The sequence below is a fragment of the Schistocerca serialis genome, chromosome 1 (genome assembly GCF_023864345.2).
Source record: "Schistocerca serialis cubense isolate TAMUIC-IGC-003099 chromosome 1, iqSchSeri2.2, whole genome shotgun sequence".
Taxonomy (NCBI): Eukaryota; Metazoa; Arthropoda; class Insecta; order Orthoptera; family Acrididae; genus Schistocerca; species Schistocerca serialis.
Window position 1 is genome coordinate 420,321,601 of NC_064638.1, and position 15,063 is coordinate 420,336,663.

The 15,063-nt window shown below is 43.5% G+C and overlaps 1 protein-coding gene across 1 annotated transcript in view; it reads right to left on the reverse strand.

Annotated features, from left to right (window-relative positions):
• Positions 1-15,063, reverse strand: part of LOC126476323 (fap1 adhesin) — a 156,144-nt gene that overhangs the window by 30,307 nt on the left and 110,774 nt on the right. Inside the window, exon 3 of the mRNA XM_050103536.1 lies at positions 5,114-5,167. Within this exon, the coding sequence (XP_049959493.1) occupies positions 5,114-5,167 (54 nt within the window). The remainder of the gene's footprint in view (positions 1-5,113; positions 5,168-15,063) is intronic.

The window sequence follows — 15,063 nt, forward strand, 5'->3', positions numbered from 1 at the left end:
CTCCTTGTTTTTGAGAGAAAAGTGCTTCGGAAGATCTTCGGTCTGGTTCTGGATGCAGATACAGGGGAATGGAGGATCAGATACAACCAAGAGCTTGAGGAACTATACCAGCAGCCCAACATAGCAGGAACTGTCAAAGCCAAACGAATGCAGTGGGCTGGATGGAGGATCACAGATGGTCTCGGAAGCTCCTGGATTTCACACCTACAGGAAAGAGACTGCCAGGGAGACCCAAGAAGCGTTGGAGGGATGGACTCCATGAAGATTTAAACCAAGTGTCAACAGAAGTGGACGAATGGCGGATAGCAGCAATGGACAGAATACAGTGGAGGAGGAAACTTGTAGATGCGTGCGGTTCACTGGGCCTGTTCACGTAGTAGTAAAAATTATTTTTATAAATCATATGGTAGTCAAAAGACAAAGAAATGCATTTAAAGAAATAAAAGAATTCAGTTCATCAACTATTATCTTGCAGCACAAAAACACTGTTTCTCACTAAAAGGTGATAGCAAGAGAATTTATAGTACTCAGCTTAAAAGAGCAGGGTTCAGTGACATTATTTTCCATTTATGACAATATAAGCCACCACACGCTCAATCCTAGCCATTTAACCAATTTAATAAAAGTTGTATGACATATTAATTTATGATTCATTAGTTGTGAGGTGATATGTCTAATTTGTTTTGCATAAGAGATGGAATGTATATACTTCAAATCTCATGTGTGTGTGCCTACACAATTACATGCACAACTTGAAGTTAAAGTAAGATGTCAAACAGTGAAGTGTATACAATAGACACAATGTAAGCACTGCTTACCCAGCACAAACTGGAAAGAAAGGTGAAACTAATGGTGTCATTAAAGTTTAGTAGCATGGGTTGACAAGTGTTTTGTTATACAATATTTTGGATTGTGCTGCTGATTTTTCATGACTTTCAACAAAATTTTTAAGTTTATGTTCGCTATAAGTTATGAGCCAGGCAAAGAGAGATGTGCTCTGAACGAGGTATATCATACGAGAGATGGCTGGAGTGCAGAGAAGTACATGTGACCGTAGACCGTGATGAGGTTACAAGAACAAAAAGTTATAATTTCATTTCAGGTGCTATGGAAACATAATCACTGTTAAGCTAAATGACTAATTACACTTGTAGTATACATTTATATGTCATCTCAAGGTAAACTGGCCTTAATAGCTTATAATAACGATCACATAGGCATTTTTCTGTTGGTGGGAAGGTAAGCGACTGAACTTGCTGTGTGTTGTACCACTAAGTGGCAAAATAATATTTATCCAAGCAGGACAGCACTAGTGTGGATGGGGTACTCTGTGTTACAAATTTGCTGCCCACAGTTTTCAAGAGACAAACAATGTAATACAACTGGTAGGCCTACAACTGAATCACGCACCATAACTAGCATATAACATTTGAGCATGCATCTTAACAATAGTAACAAGTGGCTATAAGGATGACTTAATACGTTAAAGCTGAATTAATGTAATTCTGTTAAACTGGTACATCTTCTCAGTGAATACAAAGAAAAGCTGAAATCTCATTTAGAACATACTTCAGTGTTTACAGGAGTGTAAAATCTAATACACAATGACTTGGCAGCACAGGCAGATCCAAGATGGACTCTTAGAGGGGGCGGGGGGGGGGGGGGGGGGGGGCGGTAGGGGAGGGGGAGTGTGAAAAAAAAATTACAATGGTCTTGAAGCAGTTGTATATTACCAATTAATTGAAATGTTTATAGCACTTTTCAGTACCAATAGCCATGTTTAGGACATTTGGGGCTGTTTGAAAAAATGAAAAAAGTACCTCATTTTGAGGCTGCATTATGAGGACCTGGGCATTTTCAACATTAATCCCTGTGCTGCTGGAGTGGGGTAGAATTACCCTCCCCCTAGCCTCTCCCCACCCCTCCCCACCCCAGACCTGCCTGTGCTTGACTACCTCTGTTTCAAACAAGCTCACATGAATACAGTAAGAAAGGAGATCAGTGAATGAATTTTGTGTCAGTTGTTGAGGGTGAAGTAAGTAATGTATTTAATTTTTGATATGTCACCTAAGCTTTCTACTGTCACTTCTCTCGGTTATGTCGATGGAAGACTTTTTAACTACAATGCACAGTCATTGTGCTTACTGGATTAATGGTAACACTCACAACTGATTCCTCCTGCTGATTTCATGTGATTTATTACAACTATCTTCCACAATGCCCAAAGGCCCTTGTCTACCAGTATATGAGATCTGCCTGGTCTTGATTTCCCAGCAATTGTTCCTTTGCGTTTCCACTTCACAATCACATCACTAACAGTGGAACTTGGGCGTTTTAGGAGGGCTGAAAAGTTGCTGATGGATGTATTACTTCGGCTGCCTGAGGCCAAATGTTCCAGAAAGCTCTGAGCTGGAGCCACTGAGTACTAGTAGATGGGGAGCTCAAAGTCGAGGTCTCGACTAGCATACCCTGATGTCACGACAGTGTCACTTGGTGGTGATCATGGGTTACGTCACGTGGCTGCGAGCAGCTCTGGCACAGTTTGCATCCAGCACTTGATCCACAAAAACTGAAGGATGAACCTACATGATTTTTTTTCCTTTACTATGTGTGTAATTGGCTGACGGGTAGATCGAAGATCAAAGTTGTGGTACTTGATGAGTACACTAAAACACGATAAAAGTGACGTTGTCCAGAAAAAATTCAGCAAAACTATCATCAAAACTTTTCATCTACATCTACATCTACATTTATACTCCGCAAGCCACCCAACGGTGTGTGGCGGAGGGCACTTTACGTGCCACTGTCGTTACCTCCCTTTCCTGTTCCATTCGCGTATGGTTCGCGGGAAGAACGACTGCCGGAAAGCCTCCGTGTGTGCTCGAATCTCTCTGATTTTACATTCGTGATCTCCTCGGGAGGTATAAGTAGGGGGAAGCAATATATTCGATACCTCATCCAGAAACGCACCCTCTCGGAACCTGGACAGCAAGCTACAGCGCGATGCAGAGCGCCTCTCTTGAAGAGTCTGCCACTTGAGTTTGCTAAACATCTCCGCAACGCTATCACGATTACCAAATAACCCTGTGACGAAACGAGCCGCTCTTCTTTGGATCTTCTCTATCTCCTCTGTCAACCCGACCTGGTACGGATCCCACACTGATGAGCAATACTCAAGTGTAGGCCGAACGAGTGTTTTGTAAGCCACCTCCTTTGTTGATGGACTACATTTCCTAAGGACTCTCCCAATGAATCTCAACCTGGCACCCGCCTTATCAACAATTAATTTTATATGATCGTTCCACTTCAAATCGTTCCGCACGCATACTCCCAGATATTTTACAGAAGTAACTGCTACCAGTGTTTGTTCCGCTATCATATAATCATACAATAAAGGATCCTTCTTTCTATGTATTCGCAATACATTACATTTGTCTATGTTAAGGGTCAGTTGCCGCTCCCTGCACCAAGTGCCTATCCGCCTATCCCTGGGGTTTTACCTGTAGCAAAGTATTTTTAAAATATGCAGCTGTTATTTGCAGTTCATATGAACAAATGTGTGGCGTAGTACCACCATTAGGAAGATTCATAAATAATTTTGTTTTTGGCCTGGACAAGGAGAGGTGACAAAAGGTTCAAATCATTTGATCGTAATAGTACTGGTATTACTCTGACTTTATGGTATCTTTGATTTTCATGAGTAATTTTAGAAGAATGTTCATGTCCTATCAGGACATACACTGGTAAGTCAAAATGTTATTACTATCATCGGCCACTGCGATAACTAATCAGTAATTCTGAAATGCATTACTCACAATTTGATCTATCACTGCGTGTCTATTGGGATTAATTAAAGTACATATCAAGACACAAAGGGATTAATTACATGCTGCCATTGGGCATTGATTTAAATCAATGGGGAAAGTCGAAAATTTGTGCCGTACTGGGATTTGAACCCTGGTCTCCTCCTCACTAGACATATGCACTGACCAGTGCACCATCCATCCACAGTGGTCATCATAACTGCACGGAATACTATAGCATGCCTCCCGCAAGATCCAAATTCTCATCTTATCCTCACACTACTGACGTAGTGCCCCTTACTCGAGGCGTATTGCTGATTCCCTTAAGAGTTAGAACGTGATGTGCATCCGCACTGAAGTGGCCACCCTCCTCTTACTTATATACGTGGAGTCGGTTCTTTCGGACGTGTAATCTGAAAAAATAACTAATTTTACTCTATATGTATTAAACGGATGCGATCTGATACTGAAGCTTCTGGAACTCCATTGATGATATCCTACCAATCAGAAATAATACCACATTTCCTAAGTTACTGAAATATGTAGTATAACATTCTACATTCTTTCTCTTAAGTATGATGTTAGCCATTTGTTAACTATACCATTAAATCCATAAAAGCCCAGTATTTCTAACAAAATGTGATTTACTCCTTTAAACAGTTCACAGAAAACATCGACTGGTGCTGTTCTGTTGTCTAATGCTCTTCAAATCTGTTTAGTGTTTTTGTAAATTGTTTCAGCAGTTGAGCAACCCTTCTGAAATCCAAAGTGTGGTATCATTGTCCGAAGACAGAAGCGGACATTAAAAGAAAATGAGAATCACAGCTGTGTGTTGTGTAATGTACTTCCGAAAGGCAGAAGGGAATTGACAATTTGGTGTGGGGACGTCTACGGAGGGCATAGAGGTGCGGCACGGCAGGTCAACGCCTGGCGAGAGGGGCAACACGCCCGTGGGAACCGCAGCCCCACAATTATCCTGCGGATCCGTTAGCAGCCGCCTCATCGCTGTGGGAAGGCAAATCCCGATGCGGCCCCTTCTCGGTTTCCGCACCTTCAGCTCCCACCACAGTTCGCTACAAGCTATGAAAGTATTCTCACAAAACAATGGCCTGTCTGCGCACCAAATTTTATCTTCTTCACAACTGTTCTAGCGGATGGTGACTGAGTGCATAGACGCTGAGGCGCACCATACAGCATATCCTCTTGTGGGCGGGATATTGCCGGTTCGGTTCGTGGAAGTGAGGGGAGAGGATTCGAAGAATTACCTCTATACATTAAGCTGTATAGTATATAAATAATTTATTACTTACCTCCATAATATTCGTCAAGTTGATGCTGTACTTGTTGAGCGTCGTGCATGGGTGCTGCAACAAAAACGAACAAGTGTAAACGTGACGCTTATTGGATTGACAGAAGCAGTGCAAATTTACGAAAAGTAACACGTGTTATATGCTTACGATTATGGAAAACATGCTGCGAACACAAAAAGGTAATGCTGCATGTTTACCACAAAATTGTACACTTAAAAACAATATTTACATTAATTATAACTGATTTCACTTGAATATTGAGGCAATGCACCGAAAATAATGACTGAAGCGTAGTTAAAATTACTGGTTTCAGATATCTGTGCATTTCAAATGAATATTTTGGTATTACAGTTGGTAAAACAGTTTGAGTTCCATTATAGGTGGGGTTTATACACAGGTTGTTTACCCACACGTCTGAAGTGTGCAGTTGCCGACGGAAAATTAACAGTTATCAGTTTATACTGTGTTTACATGATTGTGCAGTGTTTTTAAAACAGTGGAAACAATAGTTCATTGATACGAATTTGTATGTATTTTCGAACGTTTGAGGAATACATTCGTCGTAATCCTATTTATTAAACCAGATTTTATGTATTCCAGATCGGTAGAAGAGTCTTTTCTATACGGGCTTCAAAAATGGTTCAAATGGCTCTGAGCACTATGGGACTTAACATCTTAAGTCATCAGTCCCCTAGAACTTAGAACTACTTAAACCTAACTAACCTAAGGACATCACACACATCCATGCCCGAGGCAGGATTCGAACCTGCGACCGTAGCAGTCCCGCGGTTCCAGACTGCAGCGCTAGAACCGCACGAACACCGCGGCCGGCTCTATACGGGCTGTTCCACAGTGGCAGGCTTTACGTTATTCCGAATTATTGCGGAGTTGCGACGCAGTATTGTCGACAGAGAGTCTTTGCTTTACGTTGTTATCAAATCTCACTTAAAAGTCGTTTTTTGACACACCCTCGCACCAATCGGTGCCAAGCGAAAGAGTTGGACAATCCGTACGCCCCAACCTCTGACAGCTATTCGTTGGCATTATCATTAGTGGTAATCTAAGTTTCTTACTGCTGGTTTTACCATCTTGTCCGGAACCACGCGGCTGCTACGATCGCAGGTTCGAATCCTGCCTCCGGCATGGATGTGTGTGATGTCATTAGGTTAGTTAGGTTTACGCAGTTGTAAGTCTAGGGGACTGATGACTTCAGATGTTAAGTCCCATAGTCTTTAGAGCCATTTGAACCATCTTGTTTTACGTCTTGAAACGGTTGGCAGCTATTAATTGCGCTTGCCCTGCACAGCATAAACCTAGGACACTGGGCTCTCTACTGCTCGTATTTCCACTTAGTGAAAACAAGAGTAAGAACACCCTAGTCGCTTGGTCAGTTTGAGTGCAATGTGCGTACTTTAGGTAGTGGTCTAAAAGTTTTGTTTCAATTTGGTAAAAGAGAGACTTATTACTTGTAAACAAGTGCTGTCCTGTTACGTTTCAATTTAGACGGTAAAAGTCAAATGTAACACGTAATTTTAGTGACTCAACAGATGTTTAGAGGTCTGTAAGATCTTTTAACGAGAGATATAACTGTGCAAGGTATTGCACCAGTGCAACTGGCTCCGCGATTTTAAACTAGCGTGGATGTATGAGGCAAGTATTCATCTTCAACCACGTTTCACTGTGAGATAACCAGGATTATGTTTGTATTTTTCTCGTACTGCTTCTATTAGAACAAACAGAAAGCAGATCTTCGAGTGACTTTCGAGGTTAGGGGTTTTCTTAGGTTCCTTGGTACCTCTGTGTTTTCTTAACACAGCCATTTTTTTAAAAAAAATGTTAGCGCAACTGAGCTAGTCGTCTATAATGATATAAACGTAGAGAAGTCATTAAATTCTAATCTTTCTTACCCTGTATTTCATTTGTACACACAGCAGAACTAAAACCTTATGACTACTGGCCACATAGTGGCCTTGCGGGCACTTGACACGGTAGGGAAGTATACATTGTAAAGGCAGCAGAAACGAATGGAGAAATCCAGCGACAGTTCGACAAAGGGTAGAGTGTTATGACCTGGCATTGTTACAGCCCGGGAATGACCAACGGCCGTCTCAGAAACGGCGTAACTGGTCGGATGTTCGCACGCTACTGCCGCGGGCATCTATCGAAAGTGGTTGAAGGGTGCTAAAACGACGAGTAGGCGACACGGTGTTGGACATGCACGCCGCATCACAGGATATAGAAGTAGAAGGATTGCTCGCTCTGTAAAGCAGGATAGGCGGCGTTCTGTTGTAGGTCTGACGACGGAGTAGAACGTTGGTGCAGGCACAAGTGTTTTGAGGCACGCCGGTCAGCACACAATGTTGAACATGTGACCTTGCAGCAGGCGATCCCTAATGTTCCCATGATGACCCAACGATGGCTTGAATTACGACTGCAATGGGCGAGGGATCATAGTGAGTGGGCTGTATATCAATGGAAACGTGTCGCCCGGTAGGAAGAACACTTTTCTTTTTAGACCAGGTCGGTGGCCGTACCCGGATATTCAATCCTTCAGGCGAATGGTTGATCGAGACTTGCACCACGCCACTGACACAGGCCGTGGGGGGCAGTAATTTTCTATTGGAGACATTCACTTTGGCTTCCATGGGGCTTGTGGTAGCAATAGAAGGCACGGCGTCAGCTGTGGATTACGTGAACATAATTGCGGAGCACATGCAGCCCTTCAAGCTTGATGTCTTCACTGACGGAGGTGGCATCTTCCATCAGGATAACTGCCCGTGTCACGAGGCCAAAATCGTGCTACAGTCGTGTGAGGAGCATGTTACAGAAATCACGTTGATGCGTTGGCCACCAAATTCGCTTGATGTGAACTCGATGGAACACTTCTGGTACGTTATCGTGCGCCAGCTCCACGCTCACAAACTGCCGCCTTTAATTTATGGGGATCGACGTGACCTCTGCGTAGACATATGATGCCACGTACCTCCGGAACCATGTCTTGCAGAATCGCTGCTGTATTGCATTCCAAATATTGATCAACGGACTCTTGCGCAGGTGGTCATGATGTTTTGGCTCGTTAGTGTATGTTTATCGTGCCCTATTTAAAATTGATTCGAACGTTGCTGCAGGGAGGCAGAAAACGAGCACAGAGACTCTGAATGCGTGTCTCCGCGGCGAGGTCAGTACTTCCATAACGAGTGCCGGAGGCTAGGGGGCGGGCAACTTAACATAGAATGCCGCGATAGGCGGCGGCCCATATGCCAGCCTAGGTTATTGTCCGCGACAGGTGCGGCCCACGACGTGCTGTCCGCCCGACTTGTGAGCTCAACCAGTATATCTGCCTGCGTTCTTGTCTCGTCTCAAGTACTTGTCCTTTCCCACAGTCAGGACCGCAGTTCCAGTAGCCGAGGACATACTCTTTATCCGGTTTAAATTTTCCGATTCGGCGTTATGTTGGGGTGGAACCGTCGGTTCAAGAAGACGCTACGAGATGGAAAAGTAAAAGAAGTTCAATATGTTCAGTGATCCTATAGTGGGTAGAAAAGCCATCTGATAATAATGTCAGAACGGTATAGAGAACGCGTAACTGAGGAAAACTTTTCCGATAACTACAGGTAAAAAATGCGTCATTGTGCAGCTTCGACCGTGGAACGACAGCCAAACAGCGACGAGTGCACAGAAGTTTATCCAATAACCAAACGTGCTGAAATGCATTTAGCAGTGCGTTTTAGCCCGACTAAGCTGCTCCTATGTTATGATACGGTATTTTGTGTTTCTTATAAATGTACTTTTTAGAACAAAAGTTGACCCGTCCGGTTAGCCGCTCGTGTTATAACGCGACTGCTTCCGGGACGAGGAGATATGCCGGCCTCGGATGGAATCCGCCAGGCGGAATAACGACGAGGTGTAGGTGTGCCGGGCAGCCTGGATATAGTTTTTAGGTGGTTTCCCACTTATAACTATGCCCATGTTCCGCTTCAGGTACACGTCACGCAAACATTTAGAACACTTTCTCACACTTGCACACAGAATTCAAAGAATTTATTGTATATGCAGAAAGATTGGGTATACTGCTTTTATCCTGGGAGGGGCGGGGGGGGGGGGGGGGGTGAATAGGAGACTAATGACCTTAGCTGTTAGGTCGTCTTAAACACTTGTTCAGCAGCAGCAAGATAAAAGTTCATTTTTGCTCTATGTACTTTGGCCTTTAGATTTCATTATTAACAACACATCACCTCAAGATACCACAGAAAATTCACATCTGATGTAGCCAGCCAGGGACAGGACTTTAAAATTTGGCTAGCTTTGACTTGCCGGCAGGGATGGCCGAGCGGTTCTAGGCGCTACAGTCTGGAACCGCGCGACCGATACGGTCGCAGGTTCGAATCCTGCCTCGGGCATGGATGTGTGTGATGTCCTTAGGTTAGTTAGGTTTAAGTAGTTCTAAGTTCTAGGGGACTGATCCCCTCAGAAGTTAAGTCCCACAGTTCTCAGAGCCATTTGAACCATTTTTTTAATTGTTCAGCTTAAATCATTAACTTCAGCTAATTTAATAGTAACTCCGCTATTTACTAAAACAGGCATTAGCTGACATGAGTTAGTTTGGATGCCGACTGGTTGTCTTTGCATGACCATAACTTCACAATGGTACATTTCCGACCTACGATTCTCAATTTAACGTCCCGTCCCTGGACTTATTATGAGATCTAATTACTGCAGGTGAGCTGTTATTACCTTCCTCCGAAATAAATATGGGTATAACCTGTGTATAAGCGGAGATCGCAAACGCACTGCAGTATGGAGGCGATCGATCCAGACCTACCAAGATCGATTCCTGGGGTTGGAAGTAGTAGTATTTGACAGGTAAGGGAATAAGATACACCAGCTCCTGATCCTTAGTGCCGACTTGGCGCCATGTCGTTCTCTGTTTATGGTGTCATTTGGATGTGGTTCGGGAGCGTGGGATCAGCACACCACTCTCGCAGCAATTATCGGTTTCCCAGATCTTGGATCCGCTGTTTCTTAGTCAAATAGCTGATCAGCTGGCATTACGAGGCTGAGGGCACCCCATTCCAGTTCTCCCACCAAGAAAATTTTCTGACAATACTGAGAATTTAACCCGTGTCCTGTGTATGACAGTTAAGTTGACCACTTAGCTACCGAGGCAGACAAGGGATAATATATAATGGTATAAAATTACGAATCATCGGTCCCTGTGCCTCATTTAAATCCCGAAACTCTGTAAGGTCTCATGAACTGTGGGCATGCGGCACTGTTTAGACTGGTCCTCCCATTTGTTGCAGTCGTGAACTGATATCTGCCTTGTTATCAGAGAGGATTTCGACCCTTTCCTTTCTTTTCACACTCATCTATAACAATAAAAACACGAAATGGAGCAAATAATCGTCACAACCATCCACACTATATAAATGAACGCTCAAGGCTTCTTAACAGATGGCAGGATCGTAACAGTATAACCACTAAAAGGTTTCCCCGACTACAAACTACAATGCGAGATTCATGTGTTGTTCTCGACGCTCATTGACTTCTTTCGAAGAATATATGAGTCCTCACGAAATATACTTTTTTTGCTGTTAACATTAATAAATGTAAAAGGAGGAATGAATTATGCTTAGTTACTGCCTGGAAGGTAACAGAAGGTAACTGTTGGCAACTTCCTCAATGGATGAGTGGGGAATCATCAACACGTCCTGACGCCTAACTTCATATAATATATAATTTTAAAATGCTGGAGTTTTAATTCAGGGAGAGGAGGGATCAAGTAAATGAAGAAAGGCGAAGCTCTAGATCGGGTGGACAGATGGGGGGAAAGGATTCGACCGTGGCCTTATCGAAAGAACATTTGGAGTCTGCCAGAAGTAATTTGGAAAAAATCAGAAAACTGTAAATCATGGTGACTGGACAGGGGTATGAACTGCCTCCTCAAACACGAGTTCGCTGCCCTAACTGCAAACCCGCACAATGGGCTACAACAAAACCACAGAACGAAATCCGGTTGTCAGAAACTGTAGATCTCATTTTTACTATTATAGTTGGACAAACTCCATTTCTTTCCATGAATTTCTCTAAGAACCCTATATCTAGGGGGGGGGGGGTTCAATAAGTAAAGCAAGGCATTTTTTTCTCTGCCAATTTCGGTTGAAAAAATGCGGATTTGTTGTGGGACATAATGGAATATTACCAATCCAGCCTCTATAGTTTTATGAAGTTACGATAGGTGGCGGTGCAATACGTAGCCATCAAAATGGCGTCTGTAACAGAGATTCTTTCCAAGCAGAGAGCTGTGGCTGAGTTTCTTTTGGTGGAAAACCAAAGAATGGCAGATATACATAGGCGCTTGGAGAATGGAGACGTGGCGCTGCGTAAAATTGTCTGGGACCACACGGTCTCAGGAGCCTTGTCACTGTTTGCGCGGCTCTCCCTGTCGGTGGTTCGAGTCCTAAGGCATGCGTGCGTGTGTGTTGTTCTTAGCGTAGGTTAGTTTCAGTGAGATTAAGTAGTGTATAAGCCTAGGGACCGATGACCTCAGCAGTTTGGTAACATAGGAACTTACCACCATCACCTTCTCCCCTCAGAAGACTTACCGTCACGAAATTCAAGAAACGACTGCAGCGTGTTCGTAGCCACACAAATTGAAACGAACGTCTCCTTCTCCATGACAACATAAAGCCTTAAACAAGTCTGAGGACCCGAGAGGAGCTCATAAAACCTCATTGGACTGTTCTTCCTCATCCACCCAACCGCCCGGAAGTCACATCTTGTGGCTTCCACCTGTTTGGCTTAATGACGGATGTTGTACGTCGATGATGTGGAGGTTATTGATGCAGCAAGGCATACAGGCCCTTTTAATGAGTTGGCGTAAGGCTGTAGCATTGAACGGAGATTACGTGGTGAAATAGGCTCTTGTAGCGCAACGAGGGGGAATAGTATGGTGTATTGGAATCCTGAATAAAACCAACCTGCTTTCGGGGGAAAAAAATGTGCTGCATTACGTATAGAACGCTTCTCTACGCTGGCAATATTTTATGAGTGATTAATTTTTCACAGTTCTGTTACTTTAGAAATATCCGTTACACAAGAGGGCTGGGAATGGGGTAATTCTCTTATTCAATAGTGCCGAATCGTTGCGAATGGGTGGAGGCGCATGACAGGAAGAATATGACCGTGATCAACATGTAAATGAAATCGTGCCTGGAGTTTCCTACCAGCCTAGAAGCAAGGAAACAATGAATTCCTCGACACACAAGATTAAAACCGAGAACGATTTACATCAGTTCCTTACAACCTCAGCAACAGGAAGAATCTCCGCAACCTTCCACTTCTTCTTTGGGTTCTAACAGCGCACGATGGAACATAGAACTCATCTTTCGTAAATAACGGCTTTCACCCGCCACATGGCGTGAAAGTCCGTTGTGTTAGACCGTAAACAGTGTAGAATTGATTACAGTGAAATAGGGTCGCCTTTCATGCATTACGCAAGCAGCGCGGGCTACGAAATGGCAGAGCCTGCCACAGCAGACATGAATTAGCGTCGCCCGCCGCTGATAGCAAATGAGTTGTCATTGCGGCCGACGCAAACGTGAGATGACGACAGCTCTTATCCGTAAAACAGTTTCAAGCTTTACAGGATGGCTAAAATGTGGGCCGGGTACTAAATTTAAGGATGTGCATATCACGTCGAAACGGTGTGATATTGGACAAAGTCGCGATTACCGTATAGCCTTATCTTGATTTAGTAGCAACAATATAGATTTAACTACAGACTATAGTCTGATATCGAAAATATAGTTTGGTAAAGTGGGATATGCTGTTAGCGAAACAAATACGCTAAGTTAGTTGTACGATTCTTGAAATTTCAGTGACAGAACCAACGCACTGTACGAAGTCAACACTAAAAAAGGAGTTAAAATAATTCTCAACTTGGTTCTGTATTAAGGCTAAGGAATCAAAACTGTAGACGCTGGATAATACTGCTGTGGTGCAGAGTGAACTGAATTGTAAACCTTTTACACCTCTTAATTGAATTTAATGAAAAATAAAAGTAAGCGGAAAGATAGAGGACTGGTTCAAACAGTTATTCGCGTTTGTGTGATCTTTGAGTCAAATCCCCGTTCAGGTATCCAAATTTAGGTTCTTGTTTCTCCCCTCTATCACTTGGGCCGACCGAGGTGGCGTGATGGTTGAGAAGATTGCCTCACATTCCGTAGGGGCAGGTTTTGAATCCCCGTGAAACTATCTAGGTTTAACTTCTATGAGATTCTTCCAAATTGCCAATGTCGAGATAGTTTCTCCGAAAACAGCACGGTTAATTTCAATTGCTATCCTCGACCAGTCCTTGCTAGAGCTCTAATGACATCGTGGATGGGACGTTAAGCTTTAATGTTGGTTTTCTTTCGTAAATGGTCCCAAGAAATTGCCAGAATCGTTTCTTTGAATAGGTCCCGACGTCCTCTACCTCGATCTTCTCTTCATTAGTTATAACTAATGAAAATGCACAGCACTTGTGTGATACATGTGGTTTTACATGCGTGCAGTGGAAGACTGATGGTGATGGCCAAAAGACCATTTACAAACAAGAAAAAAAAACTGTTTAGTGGTGACCAGTTGGTGGAAATACCATTCCCTTGCGTCGTGTTAGTTAAATAATCATTGTCACACTCTTGTCTTCTGTTGTCTACTTTTTAAATTTTTTTATTTGCACACAGTAGCGATTTCTTGTGTAGCTCTTGTTTCCCAGCTCATTTTCTTCTCATATCAACCAGATGCGTTACTAATGTACACCAGACAGTTTATGTTTGTTTATGTGTGAAATTATGGACTCTCTCTCTCTCTCTCTCTCTTGGTACTGTAATAAAGAGATAGTGATTAATAAGTTAAATCTGCTTCCATTCATTCACCACTACTTTGGCGTTTGAACACGACGTACGCTACGAACCTCCCTCCCTTCCCTCCGATCGACACGATGACGTTACCGGCAATACTTGTTCGTAGTTTGGAGGCGACTTAGTTTCGCTGCTCAAAAGAGGTGGAGCAGTGGAAAGAGCGCCAACATGACCCCACAAGCCCGGAGCAGACGATGCCCTCCACTTTTCATGGAAAAGTGTTCTAATTGTTTTTACCCGCAACGTGCTTGAGCGACAAGGACCAGAGGCAGCCATTATGGTCTGTGAATTATTTGGGTAGCCGGCGTGACCTTTGGCCCGTGAACTGACCGGCAGTAAGGGCAGTCCGCCTGCGCTGTTCCGAATACGTCGCCGGCAAATGGCAATCGCGTGTTGTCGGCTGTGAGCGCCTGAACAATGCAAGGCTTCCTCCTGTATGCGGTCACAGCGGTAGCTACCAGTTAGGTATTGTTGGTCGGCTCAGCAACTCTAGCTGCTGTCTTCTAAGCGAGGTACTTTTTTTATATAATTAGAAATGCTTTCTTATTATACAGGTTGTAAAAAGGACTCCACATGTAAAATTTTCAAGTGTTTAGAGGAGATAAAAAGGAACACGTTTTTATGTCACAAAAATATCAAAAAGACACTGTTTCCCAGCCAAAGGTACAAGAAAATTTTGACGCTAATGATTTTCAGCGACAGTGTTCAAACTGTACGTATTGTCTATCAGTGTCTCGTACATCAAAAAGAAGTCCATAGAAGTGAGATCGGGAGAACGTGGTGCCCACGGTACTGGACCACCCCTCCCACTCCAACAATGAGAAACACAGAGAAGGGTGGACCAGAACCGTGGCCGCTTGTTTTCCTCACCTTATTCCTATGTACTTCTTTCGGTGGAGGGAGATCAAGCGTTTGGTGTATTGAAGCTGCAGCCATTATTTATGAAGCTCCTGGTTGTTTTGAGCATGTTAGATAACCATTGGCACGCAGATGCCAGTTGCGCATTAAAGTAAACGGACGATATTTTCAGCAACATCTCTAAAACAA